Consider the following 17,502-nt stretch of genomic DNA (forward strand, 5'->3'; position numbering starts at 1 on the left):
TGAAAGTAGAATTTCCGCAGTAACATGTAAAACCTCCAGTTCACAGCACGAAACAGAGGACATTTCCAGGTCTGCGCAGCGCCATGTTCTGTGATTCAGAACCAGGCCAACGAGAGCTCCTTCTCCTAATAACCCCCCTCTCTGAACTGGCTCCATCCCTCTGCTCTCCTCCCCACTGAGAGCTGGTGTGTGTGAGAGGACTGGAGCATCATCCAGGTGGGGCTGCACACTGGTGGGGGTAGTGGGATTCCCCCTGACCTGGGAAGAGCTGGGAGTGGAGTGTACAGAAAAGCACTATATAAGTGTAAGCTATTATTATGATTATTATGATTATGATTATGATTATTATTATAAGTGGCCCTGTGACTCTGTAGACAAGCAGGCTTGTGAATCCAGCTCTTTTAATCCAGCAGAAATATCGCTCTCAACTTCCAGACGGTTTCACTGACACATACTGCTCACTGGTTGACTCTGCCTGCAGATCAGGTTGGAACATTCCCGCGGTGAAACGTCTGCTGGACAACCTGTCCTTATCCACTCGTCCATCACAGTCCCTCAGTCGGCACAGGGACTAGTGAGCAATCGCTTGGAAACAGTCTGTGCATGATGTATGTAACTTCAGTGACTGGGTGTACATTGGACAATGTCTGCTGGGCTTTCCCTGCATGGCTATTTCTACAAAAACAGTTGTAGCTGCAGCCTCAGGTCTCCCAGGAGTCTCCCCTCCAGGTACTGGCCAGGCTCACACCTGCTGAGCTCCGGGGGGGTTTGTCAGCTGGGAGCTGCTGCAGGGGGATTATATCTGCTGGTGAAGAAGAAGAGGAAGAGGATGAGAAGGGATCACGAACAGGATTGTTAATGCGTACAGGGGAGGAAATGACACTGCAAATGAATGACACCTGAGTCTGACTGAACTTGGCCGTTGTCATCTCTCCTGAACTTTGGCTACAAACTCCATTTAGTGGGTTACAAGACCGAACCAGTTTGAGCAAAACCTACAGGTTGAGACAATTTTGTGGGACTATATTGGCCCCCCTAAATAAATCATGTGAGCTCTGAATCGAGCGATTGTTGTAAAAAATAATTGGCTAGTGCTTTATGTAAGGCTCTGCATGGCTTGGCACCTCAGTAGCTCTCTGAACTATTATCGCCCTACTCCCCACCTCACAAACTTCACCTTTCTCATTCTGGTCTCCTAACTGTCCCCCAAGCCCGTCTACATTGTATGGGCGACAGGGCCTTCTCCTGTTATTCCACCAAGCTCTGGAACTCTCTGCCCAAGGATATCAGAGAGTCACCTTCTCTAAACTCCTTCAAATCCAGACTCAAAACCCTCTTCTTTAGAAAAGCCTTTACTGAACTGGTTCTGTTCTTTACCCCTCTGCTCCTACTGTACTCAGTACCACCATCCACGGTCTCCTCTGTGTATTGTCATTGTGTTTTATCTTGTGCATTCTTTTTATTTATTGTTATTGTCATCCTGTAAAGCGCTTTGAGAAGCCTCCTTTAAAGATGCTATATAAAATAAAGACGCTATATAATTTTTTATTATTATTATTATTATTATTATTATTATTATATAATTTCATAGTAATGGAAAACTTATATCACTGTACCAGTTAATGTGTTTAGACACCTGTAAGCCATCGTATGTTATACAGGAGCCTCCAAATATATTCAGTCCTTGATGAACCAGATCTACCTTAGTTGTAAATCTTCAAGGGTGTGAATACATTTAGAGACCACAGCGTACTGCGCCTCTTGAAAAGAGACGTCATGGACGTTATGCAAAATAGAGGACTGCAGTTGTGGGTTTTAAAGCACTCGGTCGCAGCCTGCTCTGCGTTTTTGTGTTTCCCAAACTCAGCCAGTTTCTGCCAGGCGACTGAATTACTGTGTAGGTGAGGGGAGGAAAAAAGTTCGAGTGTGATCAACGCACTACAGTACAGGAGACGCGTTACGTCGTGGTTTGGTACTGAAACTGAAGTAACGGCTTCTCGCCGCTAGATGGCGACAAGCGACCAGGCACATCTGCTCTCAACTGTCTTAACATCCTGCTGATTTCCGTCCACGTAGAAAACAGGTCAAGACTGTGCGTCTGTTTTGCCCTTTTCTTACACGTTTTGTGTTCATATTTTGGTTGTTCCTGCCAGCTGAGAACGACTTTCCGTTTACAGGGACAACTAAGAGAGGCATTTATACAGCCGCGTTTCTACTGCAGCGATGTCTAACGCCGCAAGTACGACAGCGCCATCCCCGTCTGGGGCTCATAACGGCTCTCCAATCCCCCGCTGGGAATCGGGAGTCTTGTTCGCTTTTCCGTGCTGCTGGCTCAGTATGAAATGTCCCGCGTTTACCCTGCACAATTGCAGTGGTCAGCATTGCTGTCTGTGTGGAATTTGCATGTTCTCGCTGTGTTCACGTGGCTTTCCTCCTGGACTGCAGAGACATACTGGGTTGATTGGCTTCTGGTTGACCCTGGTGTGTGTGTGTGTGCGTGTGTGTGTGTGTGTGTGTGTGTCCTGTGATGGAGTGGCCCTGGTGTGTGTGTGTGTGTGTCCTGTGATGGACTGGCCCTGGTGTGAGTGTGTGTGAATGTGTGTGTGTGTGTCCTGTGATGGACTGGCCCTGGTGTGCGTGTGTGTGTGTGTGTGTGTGTGTGTGTGTGTCTCCTGTAATGGAGTGGCCCTGGTGTGTGTGTGTGTCGTGTGATGGACTGGCCCTGGTGTGCGTGTGTGTGTGTGTGTGTGTGTGTCCTGTGATGGAGTGGCTCTGGTGTGAGTGTGTGTCTGTGTGTGTCCTGTGATGGACTGGCCCTGGTGTGAGTGTGTGTGTGTGTCCTGTGATGGAGTGGCCCTGGTGTGTGTGTGTGTGTGTCCTCTGATTGACTGGCCCTGGTGTGAGTGTGTGTCCTGTGATGGACTGATGTCCACCCTCCACCCCCCCCCCCCACCCCCACCCGCGACCCCAGAACTGGATAAAGCGGGTAGAGATTGACCGCATGGTCTGTCCTAACGAAAAACAAAAAAGCTGGAGAAACCTGTGAAGACAGATCGGATTGTTGATCTCACTATCCATAACAAGGCTGTGTTTAATCAAGCAGCCCTGAGTCCAAGCCAGAAACCCGAGAGCGAAGATCTGGAAAGAGAGCCTTGTTGATCGTGCTTTCCACATCCCGCCTTTATCAGAACACCAGCGCGTTGCTGTTAAGGGCTGAGGCGACACGGACTGGACTGTATCCCGGCTATTTCTTCGAGATCCAGAACCTGTATAGGGTCTTATATAGCTTTCGCATAGCTTTCGTTTCCTATATAGCGCCTTGTTTTTTCGAGGACGTGACGTCACCCAGCCCCCCCTGGGTCTCGTTCGTTTGTGCCGGTTTGTACCGTTGAAAGTAACTTCCCAGCTTCTTTCTTGCCCGAGATATAGCGCCTTCTTTTTTTGGGGGGGTGACGTCCCCCCCGACCCGGTTTGTGTCGCTGTAAGTATAGTTTACGCTGCTTTCGTTTCCGAGATATAGCGCCTTGTTTTTTCGGGTAATCACGTGACCATCTACAAGGAAGTTTACAGGTACCAACAAACTCGGTACTTGAGCTCCTGATTGTGATGAAGACGATGGGGGCAATTTGTTTTCCGAGTCTGTCTGGCCGGGGGGGTGCTGGATGTTTCAATATATTTCAATATAGCGCCGTCTTTTCCTGGCTGTGACGTCACTCTGTCACTCTGTGACGTCCAAAACAGCAAAACAGATCTTCCAGTTGTGATCTTTTGATCGGTTGACCCAGACTTTGCAGCCTTTACACGAATAAACAAGTCTTATATTTAGGGAGGAGTTACTATATTAGTTCATTGGGTTACGTGTTTTCTTTTAATTTTTAACCATGTTCTCGAAAATGTATTGCTGGTGTACTCCTTTCACTGGTGAAGAGACACCAGTTTCCAAATTACCGCTGGTACAACACGAGAGCCCATATTCACATTTTTAGGCATTCGTTTCAAGATCGATATAATTTAACAGTAAACAGCAAAACTGAAAGCACGTGCATAATAATATAATGATCACAGACTTTACATTTCTATTCATTTCTGAAGTACAAAGCAGAAGGTGTTTCCCCTACTTTAAATATACGATAACAATTGTTCAAATACCACGTATTCATTACAGACAGCGGCGGAGACAGTTATATTGCAAATAAAAAACGTTTTTATTTCGAAGAGTGCGGGGCATTGTGAATCAATAGAGACGTTAAAAAAATAAGCCGATGTAGTTATTTTGCAAATAAGTAAAGCATTAGATTCTCATAGACAGTAAACACGCCGATCCACCTGGCGCTGCCGGCTTGAACAGCTCTCAGCCCCGTGATTGGCTAAACCCCCGAACAGCTCGGGCCGCGATTGGGTGAAGAGTGAGAATCGACACTCTAATTGGCTACAGCGCCACAGCGGAAGTTCTGTGTGTACCGTGTGTGCTGTATGAGCAGGCTGGATATACAGTAACACATCCATTGGTTTCCAATCACTAATCAATCTAAGAGAAGTCGCACTAAGGTCAAATCTGAATAGCAGACAAAGAATGTCAGGGCATCCACAGCGCGTTCACGTCTCCGATAGCATGTCACGATAGGAGTGCGCGCATCACGATCACATCGTGACACCCATCGCGACTGGCGCATCGCTGTCCATATATCGCAATATGAGATACTCTGACAAAACGCCCCCGCCCCCATGTCGCAACATGGAGCCCGCATATCGCGATATGGTCCACCCCATGTCGCTACACGGAGTCCACATATTGCGATATGACAGACGCCCCCGCGCCCATGTCGTGACATGAAGCCTTTATATCGCGATATGAAATACCCCGACAAAATGCCCCGCCCCCATGTCGCGACATGGAGCCCTTATATCGCGATATGAAATACCCCAACAAAATGCCCCGCCCCCATGTCGCGACACGGAGCCCATATATCGCGATATGAAATACCCCGACAAAGATGCCTCGCCCCCATGTCACGACATGAAGCCCGCATATCGCGATATGAAATGCCCAGGCAAAACGCCCACTCCCCCATGTCGCGACATGGAGTCCATATGTTGCGACACGTCCTATCTGGGTATGTCATGTCCTGATATGAGAACTTTGTTGCGACAGCGGTGCCAGGGTGGCATTGAAGCAAGGCGCCGGTCGTGATATACACTGCCGCGATATACGTGCCTCTATCATGGGGTATACATATACACGGGGTCTCTATCATGACGTGCTGCGGAGGTCTTGTCGCGATGGTATCCCACAGTTACGCGTTTGGCAACAGCGTGACACGGTAGGGAAAAAAAAGGAAAACGTGCTTTAGAAAATAAATTCAGAGATCTTACAATCACGGTGATTTTACATACATTACAAATACAGGTTCATGTCATAGATAGTTAACTTGTCGGGAAGCGTCATGTCTTAGTATTATTCACATCTAAGGAGGCTCATATGTTTATGGATATTGATTGACAATGTTAAGGGTGCGAGCTAAACAGTAACAAAGAGCTTGAACTGGGCAGACGGGGTCACTGGAGGCCAAAGGCACCGTGCGTGGTCACGCGATCACCGGAAAAACAAGGCGCTATATCTCGGGAACGAAACGCAGCACTAACGAACGAGGCGGGTTTCCTCGTTTGTGCTGTCTGCAGGGGGGGCAAACTTCACGGAGCTCTGGGAGCTGAGGGAATCAGGTGGCCGGTGTACTGACACATCCCAGGCCCGAGGAAGAGGCCCCGTACCCGCCTTCGTCGACGCGCTCCGGCCGCGCCGGGACAGCTCGCTGATTCTGAGCTGGCGGGCGGCGAACAGCGGCAACAGAACAACAGACCCGAGACGGGTATCCTGTCGTCGAGATTGATTGATTGATTGATTTTCTGACACAAAACGACCGTAAAAGGTGGAGCGACGGGCGCGGCACGTTGTTTTGCACAAAATTGCCACAAAAAAAAAGGCAACACAGATCTTTCAGTTTCACGTGTGCCATCATATGATAAGCCTTTAAAACAGGATCTAAAAACAGCTTCCACAGGCAAGCGGCGCTGTTTAAACCGTCCTTCCCGCTGCTCGGTACTGAGTCTACTCCCTGAGAGCTCTGCCTGGCCGTTATCAAACCTGGTGTCACTCTGGATTTTGGACTTTTGCCTTTTGACTTCGTACCTCGCCTCTCGATTCGGACTGTGTGTTGCCGTGTCTACCGGCGACTCCTGCGGCTGCACAGGATCCCTATCCCGTCATCAGGCTGTCCTTACAGGTGGTAATTAACTTCAGCCTGGGTCAACGTGAAGCCCCCGACCGGGAGAGGCGAATCGCCCTCCCCCGCCACCGTCACGGAGACACGGCCTATTCCACGCAAAACCGCGAGCTGACATAAGAGCCCTCCCCCCACGCCCACAGCTTCGCTCCGCGACGTGATCTTTTCGTGCGCGACTAACCTCGAGGACTAATATAGGGTCTGAGCGCCGAGCTCGCCAAACTGAAAAAAACGCCGGAAACTTTATTTTCTTGTCGCAAATAAATACAGAGAATCACAAAATGGAAATCTTCACATTCACACACACACACACCAAAAACAGTAGATTTGAAACCATCTCGTTAAGTTTTAAAAAGGGCAACAGTCACGTAATACTTACCTTTTGAATCCCGTCCACGAGAAAAAAGACAAATGCCTTTTTTTCCCTCTGTGCGTAATAATCAATACGGTAGGTTTATAAATTTCGGTCCCATGCGCGAATCGACGCGCTACCCGAAAAGAGGCACTAATGACACCCCTTGAGCGGTTTCTCGGCCAATTGCTTCAAGACGGCGATGAGTTTGTGGTGTCGGAAGATGTTATTTTCCTGATATAGTCCCGTGACCGATGACATCATAATAATAATAATTGCTTACACTTATAGAGCGCTTTTCTGGACTCTCCACTCAAAGCGCTTTACAGGTAATGGGGATCCCCTCCACCACCACCAGTGTGCAGCCTCACCTGAACATGTTTAACTGAAAGGTTCTGTGTGCACTTTTTTCCATTTTCGATTTCGCCAATCGCTGTCCAGCCGGGTATAAATATGTGTTTTCCCTCAAGGCGCCCTAATGCCAAATTAGATCAACTCTAAATTATCTGGTCCCAGCGGCCTTAAAACGATCGGTTCCTGAAAGGGTTAAATACCCCCCCCCCGAGCGTTTTAAACCGTCCTATCGCTTTAACTCGCGTGTGATGTAAACTACCTGCCACGGAAAGCGAGTTTAGAAAAACTTTTCCAACAAAAAAACCCCACAGAGCAACAATTCGCTGCCCCGTTTTGTGAAGCGAATCGTCATATTGACGTTGATCAATAACTCCCCACCGGCCCACGCGAGAGTGTGCTGTAGGTGTTCGCCATAGCTCCTATCAACGGGAAAGGATAATAAACGTCACGTTATATAGCGCCTTTGAAAGGAGCGTCTCGAAGCGCTTGACGATGGGTGTAAAAACAGCTGCAGACGGGTCACCAGCGGAAGGAGACGCAGCAGAAGATACATGGTCATTCCAAATGGAGCAGACACAGGCACGAATTAAATTAAAAACATCTCTGAGAAGAAAGGTCTGGGATCTAGATTTAAATACACTCAGGGTATGGGACTCTCCGGTTTTCCTTGGGGATAAAAGTCCAGAGTTTTGCGTGACCGATGTCACTTACCAATGACTGGAAATATCGGCGTAAGATGTGTACCTTCCAATATATGTGACCGCTTACTGTATATAGTGTCGTTTTTGTGTTTGACACGCAAAATAACGTCAATTCTGCTCTTGGGGTTAATCTTTTAAACGGAGCTCAGTCTCCTCCCGGAGTCTTTTCATTCATAAATTGGTGGGAGTCTCGCCCCGCCCCTAGACGGGCCCGAAAAGCACGCTTCGGAGCTCTGATTGGCAGGCGAGCGACCAATCAGGCGGCGATACAAAAAAAAAATCTCGCTCTTCTTAGCCCAAAGCCTATAAATGAGAAAAGGTTGAGGTGTTTTTACGACATAAACACACACAAAACAGCGGAGACGACATTCCGGATCCAATACAGGTCTCGTTCCTGGAGGGTTTTAGGAATCAATAGCGTCAGACGGAGGGTAACGTGGCCGCTGTGGGTGACAGATAAGAAACTGTTGACAGAAGCGATTAGCTCCCTCAGAAAGGGAGCCCCAGCTAGCGCTATAAAAGGAGGCTGGGAGTCGGACCCGGGCGGAGTGGAGCGGGAATCGCAGCGTGGCGCAGAGCCGGTATTTCACCCGGGACTACCGGCGGACGAGAGGAGAGAGGAGAGAGGGGGGGAGGAAAATCACGAGAATTAAGTGTCGACAGGAGCAAAAAAAAGAATCGCTATCCTCCCCTCGCTTCGACCCCGGTGGCAGAAGACATACAAAAACGGGACGGCCCGGTCAACGCCGGTGGTCAGACCAGAGAGGTCCGTCGCCCGAGCCGGGGGAAGGGAAGCCGAAGGAGACGCAGGGAACACGGGGCTTTTTTTTTAGAGGAAAACAGCCAAAACAAAACGGGGAACAGCCGCCTTCGCTGCCGCCGCCGCGGTCTCCAGATCGGGCCGAGATGCACGAAAGCGCCCAGGTGCGACCGGGATCCGGGCGCATGGACCTGCCGAGGAAACTGTGGGCGGCGAGGAAGATGCTGCTGGTCGTCTTCATCCCGCTGTCTCTCCTCCCCCTGCCTCTCATCCACCCCAGCAGCGTAAGTCAGCTCAAACCCGAGTCCGCCGACCCTCCCTAACTCTCTCCCTCCGGCGGGGCGCACCGCGGCAACTCCGCCGCTGTGGAGGGGTAGAGAGGGACAGCGAGAGATCACGCGTGACCCTGTCCCCGCTCCTGAGGCAGATCGAGCGCAGAGCTCTCGATCTGACTTTTATTAATGCCCGACGAGGAAAACTCGAGGTCTCCTCCCCCCCAGTAAAAGTCGTGTCTGCGCTCCGGCCACTGAGACCGGCCCAGGTGAAATCCGAGCGCAGTTGGAGGAGATCAAAACTGATTTCTAAAAGCAGCGATGGTGCTGGGTTTTGTAGAGTGGGCACGGCGCGTTCACTCCTTTTCAGGGGGTTAATCATCATCATCAGGGCCGAAACGCAGTTGTGGTGAATCGCATCTAGCTGTGATCTGAGGATCTGATCCTTTTTTTACTCCCGTTTGACAAATTAACGAGCGACGCCGAAGCGCACCAGAGTTTCGCAAGGCGTGTGTCGGCTTCTGTGAGACATGATATCTCTTGATTTCATGGTGGTGGTGGGGGCGGGGGTTTCAGGGCACACATTCGACCGATGACCGCTTATCGTGCGTTTCAACAAAGCAGGGGGAACCAGCACCCCGGTCCCGGAGTCTGTGTTTGACGCCAAGCACCTGCAGGAGAAGTCCTGAGTGTCAGAACTCCTCTCAATCCGGCGTGTTAACTGAGATGTAAACAGCAGGGAATCAAAATACTCACCCTGGGCGTGTCCTACACGGTGTCACTCCCATAAAGGGCGTGTCTGTGGGGGGGGGACACCACGCCCACTGTGGGTGTGTTTTGTTCGAGGCCCCTCCCGTTTTGGGCGGGTCTAGGATGGAACAGGCTCCCAGAGGACAAATAGAAGAAACAAGTTAAAGTCTAATAAATTAAGTCGCCAGCCGGCACCAGTGTTCCAGTGTCCCAGTGTTCCTGCAGGACCAGGGCTGGGAACTACTGCCAGTGAGCAGGGATCGTCGTCGTTGCCCTATTATTAATTAACAATCAATTAAACTGAATTAATAGGATCGAATTGCTTTACTGGAAAGTGCCAAAAAAGTGATGATACATAAGTTAATATTACAGTATAATAATAATAGAGATGTCATTAATAAGTACTTATTAATTATTAATACTTGTTAATTTTAATTAAATAATATTATATTAATAGTAATAATATACAATATAATGAAAATATAAATAGTATATTAATAATATATTTAGTAATGCTTATGTATTAATCAGTTGTTAATATAGATGATGATAATAATAGTATTATCATCAATATCTTCCTCTGTCAGGGAGGATTCCTGTCTGGTTTCAAACGCCACATTGTTTTCCTTCCTCTGGGCTTTCTGTTTTCATTCCCAGCACGGTTCCCGAGATATCCCTCTGGGAAGGGCCAGGGCTCTGAGCAGCAGATTGTATTCGCAGGGGATTGACTGAAGTGTCTCTCCTCCGACGGCCCATTCCAGGGAAAGACACCTGGGAGGAGTCCTGCTCGATCCCGTGTTTCCCTAATGGGGCAGGACTGGGCCAAACGTCAGCCGCTAAAGAGTCGCCTCTACCTTCTTGGGGGGCTTTCCTGTCCTGTATGATTATACTTTTATAATTCCCCCCCTGGCCTTTACCCCTCATGCCCTCCTAATAACCCCCCTCTCTGAACTGGCTCCATCCCTCTGCTCTCCTCCCCACTGAGAGCTGGTGTGTGTGAGAGGACTGGAGCATCATCCAGGTGGGGCTGCACACTGGTGGGGGTAGTGGGATTCCCCCTGACCTGCGAAGAGCTCTGAGTGGAGGGTCCAGACAGGCGCTATATAAGTGTAAGGGTGATTATTATTATACAGTAATGGACTCTCTTACTGTGGTATAATAAAGTACACTGTTGTACCGGAGTACCAGCCATGGCCTCCTAATAACCCCCCTCTCTGAACTGGCTCCATCCCTCTGCTCTCCTCCCCACTGAGAGCTGGTGTGTGTGAGAGGACTGGAGCATCATCCAGGTGGGGCTGCACACTGGTGGGGGTAGTGGGATTCCCCCTGACCTGGAAAACCATATTTTATGTTGACCCAGACAGCATCTTTTACTGTTGTCTTTGCGTTTACCGTTCCTGGTAAGTGGGGAGCGCACGCCGACAGGACATCCCTTTGGACCTCTGGACGTATCAGTGGAAAAAGTTCTGGAAGTTTCTGGGGGGGCGGGGGAGGAAAAAAAAGTCACGCTTAAGCAGGGCAAGAGCTAGTTCTCGGCGTGCTCTGGTGCGCTGAGCTGTTTTTTTCTGGGGGGTGGGTGAAAGTCATCGGAATGCGCTGGAAGCACGATTTGCAACAAGCAGTCCAAAAGGACTTTCTGAACAGTAAACAGTAAAGCAATTGTTTCAGCCTGGGCTTGTTTTTAGGTGACGGAGGGAGAGATTAACGCGTGTTCTCTCCCCCTCTCTCTCAATTCAATTCAATTCAATTCAAGGGGCTTTATGAGCAGGACCGCTGGGTACAATCAGTGTTGCCAAAGCAAATACAAATAATAAAATTAACAGGGAACAAGACAAAAAATAGAAGTAAAATAAAATCTACAGACATGTTACAGACATTTACAACAAAGACATATTATAAAATATTGACATATACTGTAGGCGGCTGGAGCATTATTGGGAGACGGACTCACTGTTCCTCAGGCTGGGACAGGAGATCTCACACTGTATTATTATTATTGAGAGACAGGCTCACTGTCTGTTCCTCAGGCTGGGACAGGAGATCACACACTGTATTATTATTATTATTGAGAGACAGGCTCACTGTCTGTTCCTCAGGCTGGGACAGGAGATCGCACACTGTATTATTATTATTATTGAGAGACAGGCTCACTGTCTGTTCCTCAGGCTGGGACAGGAGGTCACACACTGTATTATTATTACTGAGAGACAGGCTCACTGTCTGTTCCTCAGGCTGGGACAGGAGGTCACACACTGTATTATTATTATTGAGAGACAGGCTCACTGTCTGTTCCTCGGGCTGGGACAGGAGATCACACACTGTATTATTATTATTGAGAGACAGGCTCACTGTCTGTTCCTCAGGCTGGGACAGGAGATCGCACACTGTATTATTATTACTGAGAGACAGGCTCACTGTCTGTTCCTCAGGCTGGGACAGGAGATCACATACTGGGCTGCCAGATCAACTGAGTTCCCTCCTCCCTCTCCCAGTAGGATTGGGACCTGTTGTGGTTTTGGCAGGTGTGGGAACTCTCTCTCTCTCTCTTTCGTCTCAGCGACGGAGATCAAAAACCTCCCTCGCCGGCATGACAAGCCAGAAACGCGGACCGACGTTGCGCACGGAGTTGAGCCCGTCGCAAAGACGTGCGACAAGTTTCGCTTAAGGTCGTGAGCAATATTAGTGGGGGGAGGGGGAAACGGGCAACTTGCAATTGGAATTCCAGACAATGCTCCGCTAAGCCCAGTATTTTAACCCCGTTCATCTCGAACCCCGTTCAGAGTGAGGGAACACAGGGGCAGCTCCAATACAGAGACAGAGAGGAGAAGGGAAACCGACATGGGGCGTTTTTGCTCGATGTGTAGAGCTAATCTCCGTGAAGGTGGTGGTGCGGAAGAGCTGCTTGAGATCGACATGTGACGATCCCTGCCGAACTTCTTTTCTTCGAACGAACTAACCCCTCCCTTCTCAAACCTACAAAGCCTTTCCGGCCTTATTTTATTTATTTATTTTTTGGGGGACAAAGGTCCCCCGAATGTAACACCGAGAGGAATGTCTCCCAAACACGGTCAGTTCACAGCTTGACCTCGCTCGAATGCCTGGAAGCCGAGGTGAGAGGAGGGAAGGAGACTAGGGAACTGTGCCAGGTTTATGGAAAACTACCGCGGCCCCGGCAAAAAAGGTGAACTCACACTTTAAAAAGTCCCCCGTCTGCCTCGCAAATATTGTTTTACAAACGCATGGAAGACAGTGAAGCAACAGATGGGAGGCGGTCATTCGGTAGTTTATCATCCTGAACGAGTGGCTTTGTTAAAGGTTCTTACAGAGGGCAGACTGCAACAGACACCCACAACCCTTGGTGTAAAGAGATACCCTCCCACCCGCCGCTTCGGCTGACTTTTATCCGCGCCTTTCAAATCCCGAATCGCGTCGCTGCAAAGTCTGCTTCTTGTCCAGGCTCAAGAGCCTGCGTTCTTTTTAAACGTCTCGGTGCACAACCTGACACTTGAGAGATTATTCCATCTGCATGCGTCATAGTCTGGGCTAGCTCAGTTACTTGAGCTACTCAGTTACAAAACCTCAGTTTTTGTTAAAAACACATCTGAACTGATTCATCGTGGCGCCTCACCCTTTTGGGGGGTCTGACCCCCTTGTTTGGCTGCAATGCCGATGCTGCTGTATACTGGCCCCTGCTTTGTCTGCGACGTCTACAAGGTGAGGTGTGCGTGCGCACCTAAAGGTGTGGCGCAGCAGTGGAGCAGGTGGGGGCTGCACACTGGTGGTGGTAGTGGGGTTCCCCATAGGCTGTCAAGCGCTTTGAGTGGAGCTGTATCCCCCTGCAGCTCCCGGCTGGCAGCCCCCCCCCACTGGAGCCCAGCAGGTGTGAGCCTGGCCAGTACCTGGAGGGGAGACTCCTGGGAAAGCTGAGGCTGCTGCTGGGAGAGGTGTGAGTGGGGCCAGCAGGGGGCGCTCACCCTGCGGTCTGTGTGGGTCCTCATGCCCCAGTATAGTGACGGGGACACTAGACTGTAAACAGGTGCCGTCCTTCAGATGAGACGTAAAACCGAGGTCCTGACTCTCTGTGGTCATTAAAAATCCCAGGGTGTTTCTCAGAAAGAGTAGGGGTGTTACCCCAGTGTCCTGGCCAAATTCCCCCCCCTGGCCTTTACCCCCTCATGGCCTCCTAATAACCCCCCTCTCTGAACTGGCTCCATCCCTCTGCTCTCCTCCCCACTGGGAGCTGGTGTGTGTGAGAGGACTGGAGCATCATCCAGGTGGGGCTGCACACTGGTGGTGGTAGTGGGATTCCCCCTGATCTGGAAAGAGCTCAGAGTGGAGTGTCCAGAAAAGCACTGTGTAAGTGTAAGCAATTATTATTATTATTATTATTATTATTAATAACGGGGAGGCTGTGAGTTAAAAGCCCAGGTGTGATACTGCCATCGATTCTACATCTGCATCGCTCCATCCGGCTGTATAAATGGATCCGGACACGACCTGCTTTGGATAAGAGGTTGGGCAAACTAGTCATGCAGTTCCTCGGTGTTTCAGCATTTGATAAGTGAAGTCCCGTGTTCCTTGCTGATCGCTGACCTGTATTTTTCTCGTTTCTTTGTTTATCGCTCACCGATTCATCTCTAGTGCAGATGCACGAGTGACGCTATTATGATTACTGTTCACGCAAATCGTAAAAATGCCCTGAAAAAACCCAGCAAAATACGCTACCTAAAATATTCTGGTTTCCTCCCCAAAGAAAACTTTTTTTTTGTTTGTTTGTAATTGATTTATTGTTTAAATAACGTAATGAGCTTGGACTAGGGGTATGTGGCATTCCTGTTCTGTATCCCATGAAATACTGGATCTCTATCAGGGCGGCACGTGAGCGCAGAGGTGAGCTCTGGGGCCCTGGGTTCAAGTCCGGGCCTGGGGTGCTGTCTGGGTGGAGTCTGCATGTTCTCCCCGTGTTTGTGTGGATTTCTCCCTACGGTCCACAGAGCTGCTGGTGGGTTAATGGGTTTCTGGGAAAAACGGGCCCCTGGAGTGAGTGTGTGTGTCCTGTGATGGACTGGCCCTGGTTTGTGTGTGTGTGTCCTGTGATGGACTGGCGTCCTGTCCAGGGTGTACCCCGCCTTGTGCCCACTCCCTGCTGGGATAGACTCCGGATCCCCCGTGACCCTGAAGTGGAGAAAGCCGTAAAAAAAATTGATAGGTGGCTCGGAATTCATGAAATATGACGCGTGTAAACAGTTCAGAAGGGGGCATCTCTCCTATCCTTCAAACTCAAAACACGTGCTGTCGTACTTCTCGTCCGATATTTCATCCGTTGTGCGGTAGTGACTCCGCTCGTTCGCTTTCCGCGGCGCCGAAGATTTCAGCCAGAAAAACAAGTTTGTTTTTACTCGGAATCCGTCATTACAGCTAATCGAAGCACAGACGCAGCCGGTTTCGGAAAATTCCTGAGCCGGTCACCTGGCGTCCCGGTCAGTCAGGTTTCGACACGTCCCCCCTGCCCCAGCGAGGGCTCGGCCGGCTCCGGGGTCTCCAAGGTATTTGAAGATCAGGGGGGGACTTCAGGAAGCTCAACTACGCACGGCTGTGGAAGGGTGCGGAGCTACAGCTTCTCTTTGACCATTTCTGCAGTTCTTGTTTTTTCTTTCCCCCGCTGTCGTGCCTTCACTCAACACAGAAGGAGAAATTCAGCGGAAAATAATAATAATAAAAAAACTTCGAGCAAAGACGGCGTTTTAAGGGCTGCCAGAAAAGACAGGCGCTGAAATTCTCCGCGCCCGCTAATTCTGCTCGGGATTAAAAACGAGTCAGCGGACACCTGTGATGTAATTCACAGCTGGGGAGACCTTGCACCGCGACGCACACGGCTGATCCCACCCAGAAATAAATACCTTCTCTTCTCGCCTCACGCTTCCGTGACGCGCAATCAGGCTGGGGAGTGGGTCAGGTGTGCTCCCGGCCTGAACGTGTTTGCAAGATGGCAGAACCTCCAGCCGGCTGAAGCAGGTTCCTGATGAAGTACCTCTGATGGACTCTAGATCCTGAGATCTCACTTGTAGAAGCAGTATTCGGCTCTCTATCCACTATGAAGTTCATACTCTTCTGTAGGGGGTATTTTTTATCGTCTGTCCTTGTTTACTGGTACGTTAATGGCGCGGCCGGAGCGCCTGCGTAATCTTCAAACGTGACGCCTACGAGAAGGTGTAATTAAACGGGACAGTCACCGACCGCACTGGCTCACCCTGGTCTGAGCTCCGTTAATCTGCGCTGCATCAGTGTTTTTCAGAAACCTTGCGGGAAATATTGACGCATAGACACTTCTTCGACCAAAACGGACGTCTGAGGAACGTCTGAAATGATCGGCGCCCATTGCTTTCGACGTTGGGGTGCGTCTTGATGGCGGAACGCTGCCGTTTCAGTGACGCCATGCTGAGCGAAAGCAACATGAAACGGGTCTGAAACCGCAGTGGTTCCAGATGTTTCTCTTGCGAAAGCTCGTGTAAATCTGCTTTCTGCGTCTGAGTGGTGGTGCTGAGGGAAATTTATGCCAGGATCCATATCACCCTGCAGCTCCCAGCTGGCAGCCCCACTGGAGCTCAGTAGGTGTCAGTCTGGCCAGTACCTGGAGGGGCGACTGAGCTACATTGCTGTACATTGCTACAACTTGCTGTTGACTCCTGGGAAAGCTGAGGCTGCTGCGCTCTCACCCTGCGGTCTGTGTGGGTCCTAATGCCCCAGTATAGTGACGGGGACACTAGGCGCCGTCCTTCGGATGAGACGTAAAACCGAGGTCCTGACTCTCTGTGGTCATTAACAATCCCAGGGTGTCTCTCGACAAGAGTAGGGGTGTTACCCCAGTGTCCTGGCCAAATTTCCCCCCCTGGCCTTTACCCCTCATGGCCTCCTAATAACCCCCCTCTCTGAACTGGCTCCATCCCTCTGCTCTCCTCCCCACTGAGAGCTGGTGTGTGTGAGAGGACTGGAGCATCATCCAGGTGGGGCCGCACACTGGTGGGGGGTAGTGGGATTCCCCCTGACCTGGGAAGAGCTCGGAGTGGAGGGTCCAGACAGGCACTATAGAAGTGTAAGCAATTATTATTATTATTATTATTATTATTATTATTAAAGCTTATTGTGGCGGGCCTGCGATAGTGAGCATATCCATTTCGGCTGACCTGCCAGAGGCGGCCAGTTGTGGGCTGCTCACTTGCCTATCGATTCTGGTGAACCTACTGCACGTACAAGTGAATTGATGAATGAGTTAGTTAGCCACGTTTTCACGTGGATTTCATTTAGCACAGCTTTATAAAGCTATGTACGGGGTAAGTATAAAAAGCATATATCCAGCAAGTATATAGAGGTATGTACTGTGTACAGCAGGTATATAGAGGTATATACTGTATATACTGTATACAGCAGGTATAAAAAAGGTATATACTGTATACACCAGTTAATATAGGAGTATATATACAGCAGGTATATAGAGGTATATACTGTGTACAGCAGTTAATAGAGGTATACACTGTATATACTGTATACAGCAGGTATAAAAAAGGTATATACTGTATACACCAGTTAATATAGGCGTATATATACAGCAGGTAAATACTGTGTACAGTAGTTATATAGAGGTATATATACCGCAGGTATATAAAGGCATATACTGTGCACAGCAAGTTTTATCGACCTTAAAGTAGCGGAGTTTTCTAAAAAAGAAGAGTCTCTGTCGGCCTTTTTTTATAGATCGTGTCACAGCATTTGTCCCATTTGAAGTTTTTGTCAATGATCAGTCCTAAGTACTTGTAGTCATCAAGAATTTCAACAGGCATATACAGTCCAGCAGGTATATAAAGGCATATACTGTCCACAGCAGGTACTTTTGTCCGGTGCGTGCATTCCAGCGTCCCAGTGCTTCTCCAGAAACTCCGTCTGGTGGGCTCCTAATCCCGTAAAGACCCGATTGTGCAGACGGGGAACTTTAATCAGTTTGAAAATGTCACTACCAATCAAGCGCACACGTCAG

At 49.5% G+C, this 17,502-nt stretch overlaps 1 protein-coding gene and 2 long non-coding RNA genes across 3 annotated transcripts in view; 1 reads left to right on the top strand and 2 right to left on the bottom strand.

The window, feature by feature from the left end:
* Positions 1 to 17,502, bottom strand: part of LOC148654406 (uncharacterized) — a 127,180-nt gene that overhangs the window by 46,115 nt on the left and 63,563 nt on the right. The window lies entirely within an intron of this gene.
* On the bottom strand, positions 383 to 6,974 carry LOC148654409 (uncharacterized). Its single transcript, XR_015941385.1, has 2 exons — positions 6,661 to 6,974; positions 383 to 805 (listed from the first exon to the last, which is right to left on the bottom strand). It is a non-coding gene; the product is annotated as an uncharacterized LOC148654409 (long non-coding RNA).
* The window catches only part of slc13a4 (solute carrier family 13 member 4), a 42,541-nt gene continuing 33,047 nt past the window's right edge, over positions 8,009 to 17,502 (top strand). Inside the window, exon 1 of the mRNA XM_088646476.1 lies at positions 8,009 to 8,732. Coding sequence (XP_088502602.1) covers positions 8,595 to 8,732 — 138 coding nt within the window. The 5' untranslated portion in view covers positions 8,009 to 8,594. The remainder of the gene's footprint in view (positions 8,733 to 17,502) is intronic.

This window comes from Lepisosteus platostomus, chromosome 9, assembly GCF_059453375.1.
Source record: "Lepisosteus platostomus isolate fLepPlt1 chromosome 9, fLepPlt1.hap1, whole genome shotgun sequence".
In the NCBI taxonomy this organism is placed as follows: Eukaryota; Metazoa; Chordata; class Actinopteri; order Semionotiformes; family Lepisosteidae; genus Lepisosteus; species Lepisosteus platostomus.